At 41.2% G+C, this 5654-nt stretch overlaps 1 protein-coding gene across 1 annotated transcript; it reads left to right on the top strand.

The window, feature by feature from the left end:
* Positions 1-1878: 1878 nt before the first annotated feature.
* si:dkey-208k4.2 (uncharacterized protein LOC570186 homolog) lies at positions 1879-5438 on the top strand. The gene is made up of 9 exons (XM_040045609.1): positions 1879-2569; positions 2679-2779; positions 2847-2943; positions 3076-3164; positions 3411-3484; positions 3650-3730; positions 3823-4052; positions 4209-4262; positions 4424-5438. Exons 1-9 carry the CDS (start codon positions 2435-2437, stop codon positions 4682-4684), a joined length of 1122 nt encoding a protein of 373 aa, XP_039901543.1. The 5' UTR covers positions 1879-2434; the 3' UTR covers positions 4685-5438.
* Positions 5439-5654: the final 216 nt, after the last annotated feature.

Here is a 5654-nt window from a genome sequence, read left to right as displayed (position 1 = left end):
AAAAACTGCACCGGCACCCCCTCTGAATATTTCATTTACCTCCCTTTGAGACAAGCAGAGAAGGAGAAATAGCAGGAAGAGATGGAGGTAGGAGTATCAGGAGGAATGCAGCATAAGCTAAAGATGCTCCTGCCCTGCCAAAATAAAATAAAATAAAATAAAATAAAAAATGATGGCTGCCAGAATATTGCAGTTCTAAAACTTTAAACAGACACTGACTTTAGTCTGCACTTTGCTGCTGGCTTTCTGATTCAAACACTAAAGTCTTCACTGTGATCTGGTAAGTGGTCACATAGTGCTGATGCAGTATTCTGCAGTAAGACAGCTGAGTGGCAAGTAGTGCAAAGGTGGCTCTGTGAGCAGGGATGCAGTGGTCACACTGGTTTTAGGGTGAATATAAAGGATATGAGGAATTCCATTTTTTTTTAAGATTTCAGGTTACACTTAAATGTAAGTAATGTATAATAATCACAATCTTGAACCCTCTTATATCAGAGCTTGACAGAGACAACTCTTCTCAAGCGGCCAGTCCTGAATCAAAACTTGTACTATAGACAGTCGATGTTGATATGTCACAGTAATAAAAGCACAGGTGGGATCACAGTAAATCAGCATCCACCACTATACACCTCCCATACGTGTTATATAAAGGGGGCTTCCTTCTGTAGCATATAAATGTTTGAAGTCTTGTTAAGCTGTCTAACACCTTCTGCTAAAACAGGGAAAAAGTCTCAACCAGCTTCTACAATGATTCTCATTAAAAATCCAACGGACATGTTGAGAAACAGAAGGCATTTGTTTCAGAATGCAGGACATACACAAGTAAATAAATGGGAATACCCGAATACTCTTACAGTTTGTGCATGAATCTGAATGGCAGAGCCAACTGTGATAGAGACACACTACCCTCTGGTGTGGACTGTGCTGTATCACAGTCAGAGCTTTAATTGCTGAATTCTCTGTAACTGAGTCCATTCAGCTGGAATAAGAAGAAATGGGAAAGCTATTCCCATTTCAGGTGTACTGAAGCGTAGTAGAAATACACTCACTGGCCACTTTTTAAGCACACATCTACTTATTAATGCAAATTATCCAACCATATGGCAGCAACTCAATGCATTTTGGCAACTTGGCATGATTGTTGGTGCTACATGGGCTGCTGAGATTTGCCCACACAGGCATTTCTGGGTTTATAAAGAATGGAAAAAAAATAAGAAAATATCCAATGAGAAGCAGTTCTTTGTGTGAAATGCCTCATTGATGCCAGATGTCAGAAGACAATGGTCAGACTGTGTCAAGCTGATATGAAGGCAACAGTAACTTAAATATCCAACTGTTAAAATTCAAAATGTGTAAACAACCCAAAATCCTCTGTTCATTCTCTGTTCTTTCCTCAAGCTAGTGGTGTAATGATGTGGGGGATATTTTCTTGGCTCTTTAATACTAACTGAATATCATTTAAATGCCACAGCCTACCTGAATATTATTGCTGAGCATGTCCATCTTTTTACTCATGTACATTTCTGATAGTTGATTCCAGCAGAATAATGTGCCGTGCCACAAAGCTTAAATCACCTTCGCCTGGTTTCTTGAACATACCAACGAGTTCACTGTGCTCAAGTGGCCTTCACAGTGACTGTATCTCAGTCTAATAGAAAATCTTTGGGATGTGGTGGAACTGGAGGTCTGTGTCATGGGTGTGCAGCCGACAAGTTTCCAGCCACTGTGTTAAGCTATCATATATATTTGGACCAAAATCTCTGGGTAGTTTTTTTCTGCACCATGTTGAATTTGTCTCATGGTGAATTAAGAATCCTCTAAAGGCAAAAAAACAAACAAACAAAAAAACAAACAAGATCCAACTTGCTGGTAGCAAGATGTGCTTAATAAAGTGGGCAGTGAGTGTATATTTCCCATGGTACCTCTTGCCACAGGTATAACTCTGATTACATAGTCAAGAAGAGCTTCAGCGTGGAGTCTTAGTAAGGGGTGTTGTTGAAAGAGTCCTTATTGTTAAGTATGAGCCAATTTCATGAAGACATGTTTACAATATAGCCTCCTTATTAGAATTTAACATCACAGTTAGCTGTTTTTAATCTCTGATGTGTCTTCTTTAGCCGTCATTGTATCACTTCAGAAAAAAAAAAAGTATAGCAGCACTCATGGACAGCAACGTGACGAGCTGATTGATGTGCTGGTTTGCCCAGGTTTGTGTGACTACAGCTGGGCCAAGTGGCGGAAAATGAGGTAATTAGCAGTTAATTGGTTTCAGGTTCTCTCTTAGAGTATAGTAAAGCGTGACTCATCGCCTGGTGTCAGGACGCTGCCAGTTAACTAATTAAAAGCTTTCCAGAGAGTATAAGACTGGCAGGGAACAGCCGCTCGGTTTTCATAACGTTCTGTAGTTAGAGTAACTTTCAGATATCAGAAGAAAATGAATGACATGCGAGCTGGGAAACCTGTCGGCGGTCAACCTCTGGAGTTGTTCAGCTGTTCTCATGGCGAGTGTGGCGCAACTTTCACCAGGCAGTGGAAACTCAAAGAGCATGAGACTGTGCACACCGGGGCGGTAAGGAAAATATTCAATCACGCAGTGCCAAAGCCTTTCTTTCTAAACCCTTTAAACTGAAAAATAAAGTAAGAAACCGTAACTTTACAACTATGATAAATGCGTGCAGCGCCCGTGCCAGTGCGCAGTTGCCGGCTGCGGTCGTCGCTTCTCCAGAAGCTCTCACCTGCGGCGCCACATGCTTGAGCACACCGGGGAGAAGCGATTCAAGTAAGTAACTCAAACACGGTTTTCCTTCTCTCAGCTGTCGTCTCACTTTGGTTTCTGATTCATGCAGATGCAAGTTTGTGACCTGTACAAAGACATTCTTTAACGCAAGCAAATTGAAGAGACACGTGCGCTTCGCCCATGGAGACAAAAATAAGTACTTCAAGGTTTGTGTGAATATACACTTATCCACCAGATGGCACCAAAACTACACAATTTACACCAGCTTCGTTTACTTTTGAGATAAACCGGTTTTCAAGCCTTGTCATTTTAATCACTTGTGCATTCCCGTCCTGTAGTGCAAGCACCCAAACTGCTCTCTGACCTTCAAAAAGCGCAGATTGTTTAAGATGCACCTGAAGGAACATGAAATGGTTGCCAAGTTCAAGTAAGTCCATGTAATAGCTTAGATTCATATAAAATATAGTTCAGATTTTGCTCTGCTTTAACATATACTGACACTACTGTGTGACTTAAAGAAATTGCTGAAGCTGTCAAATGAGTTTCTGTATTAAAGATGATACTTTTACTGCTTTAATCAGCGTTTATACCTGCAGAATGAGCTGCCAATGCCTATGTGGGGTTGGTGTCTGTGATTAATTTTTACTTCTGTCTTTACTCCTGGGATACTTAGATGTTCGAAGGATGGATGCGCTGCCACATTTGACTCCCATATTGCCCGCAAAGCTCACGAGAAGAAGCATGCAGGTTGGTTTAATCTTGGTGGGGACTTGTCGTCTTTAATCTCGGTACAGTTTTTTCATTAAAATGGGGTTGAATGCTTTTGCGTGTAACCTTTTCATGCATTGAAGACAAAATAAACATGGCCCAGAAGGGAGATGGTGGATGATCTCATTTGTCTGGTCTCTGCAGGTTACCGCTGCCCTCATAGTAATTGCCAGGTATTTGAACATACCTGGGGGAAACTTCAGAAACACATGGTTAAACACCCAGGTGAATTTGACCATAGTACATAGTTTTTGTTTCCCTGCTCAGTGCTTTGTTGGTTAAAGGATGGCCCAGTTAGTTGTTTTTTTGTGTTGCAGCCACATTTACATGCCAAGTGTGCAAGAAGGAGTTTAAGAAAGTGGATTCTTTGCGGAGGCACAAGCGGACGCATGCTTCCCACAAGCCTGTGCTGGTCTGTCCCAGAGATGACTGCCAGGCTTACTTTTCTACAACCTTTAACCTGCAGCACCATATTCGCAAGGTGCACCTTGAGCTGCTCAAATACAGATGTTCCTTCCCTGACTGTACTCGCATGTTTGCTATGCGGGTAGGTCTCTAGCAAGAAACTGGAAATGTGTACCTACTTTAAATCAAAAGAGATGCCAGTGAAACATGACATCCAGTTTTAAAGTAGCTTTAATAATAAACTTGATTTGCAATTTATTTTTTTGGAACTTGTGTAGTGACTGTTTTTATTCTGCAGGAGAGTATGACCAGACACTTACTTCGCCATGACCCAAATGCTACCACTCTGAAAGTAAGACCTAATGGTGTACAAGTAGACTAAAGCACTCACATATTTCTCTGCAAACCTGTTACAATTTAAATTCTTCAGGTCTAAATCTGGGGGTTCACTAATTCATTTATGTTTAATATGTGGAGTTAAACCAAGTTCATTTCAATTTTCTGACTCAACAGAAACGGCAGCGACCCAGGAAAACCTGGCAGAAACGCCTGAATGGACAAAATCTGCCACTCGTGGAGGAAAACCTGCATCACCTATTTGCTCTGCGCATGCGAATCTCCAGACGTGCCAAGGTGGAAACGAACCTCTCAGGCCTCTTCAATGAGCGCAAGATCCATCACTATGTTGACCCAGAAGTCAATCTGCGTAACCTGTTTGGGATCAAACAGCATCAGGCTCTGGAGAAGAACGAGGTTGCGCCAGTAAAAGGTTAAACAAGGATGCTTCCAGGCTTTTTGGTTAAGTTAGTACTTTGTTTCAAAGTTGAACCAAAGTTTTTTTTTTCTTGTTTAGACAATGGGTCTTTTTCCTTTTGAATGTAGATTGTATACATTAAAATACTTACATTTCAAAGCAGTGTAACTTGACACATTGATTAGGATGTCAAGCTTTTGAGTCTTATTCTGGAGACGGCAGGTCTCAGCTGAAACACTTTATTTTGTAACATGGCTTTTGACCCAATAAAAATAGTTGAGTTTCCTCAAAGTGGTGCTTGAATTCTGAGTGCTTGAGTGTTAGGTGAACTGCTGAAGGTCAGCCCATCAGTGGCAGGTGCTGAAGGACCAAGATTTGTTTAGTCATATTAATTGCATCTCATTGTGAACACACTCAAACAGCTGTTCTTCTCCTGCATCTATCTTTTGTGCTCTCTTCAGGTGCACACATCAGTTGACATTTGCTGAACATGTTGGGGCTCATTAAATATGAACGAAGCGCTGCACATGAGTAAGAACTGATGCACACAGCATGTCGTTTTGGAGGCGGATGAGACTTTGAACACAAAGATGAGTGTCTGCTGTCAGATCTGTACAATGGAGGTTAAGCTGTTGCAGTTTAGAGCCTGGCCTTTTTGTTTGGTTACACAAAAGGGGAATGGCAGTTCATATGTACAGAGTAAATTTGTCCACCTGTCCAAAGTTGAGCTGCAACTAATTTTCTCAAGTGTACAACCTCGGTTCTTCGCGGTTTATGGTGTTACACAAAGACTTCAATAGTTCATAACATGGATGCGTCTCCCTACATGAAGGGAGATATTTGAGCTTCTGTAACTTCTACCAGCCACGTTTTTAAAAACATGACAGCTTTGGCCAATCATACACATACAGGCGGGAACAGAAATGCAGAACAGAAAGAAATTGCTATTAAAATCAAACCAAACTCTCCTAAAGGTTCTCAAAATTCAGT

This window comes from Simochromis diagramma, unplaced genomic scaffold (assembly GCF_900408965.1).
Source record: "Simochromis diagramma unplaced genomic scaffold, fSimDia1.1 OVJJ01000321.1, whole genome shotgun sequence".
Lineage (NCBI taxonomy): Eukaryota > Metazoa > Chordata > Actinopteri > Cichliformes > Cichlidae > Simochromis > Simochromis diagramma.
This window is presented reverse-complemented; position numbering and strand designations above follow the sequence as displayed.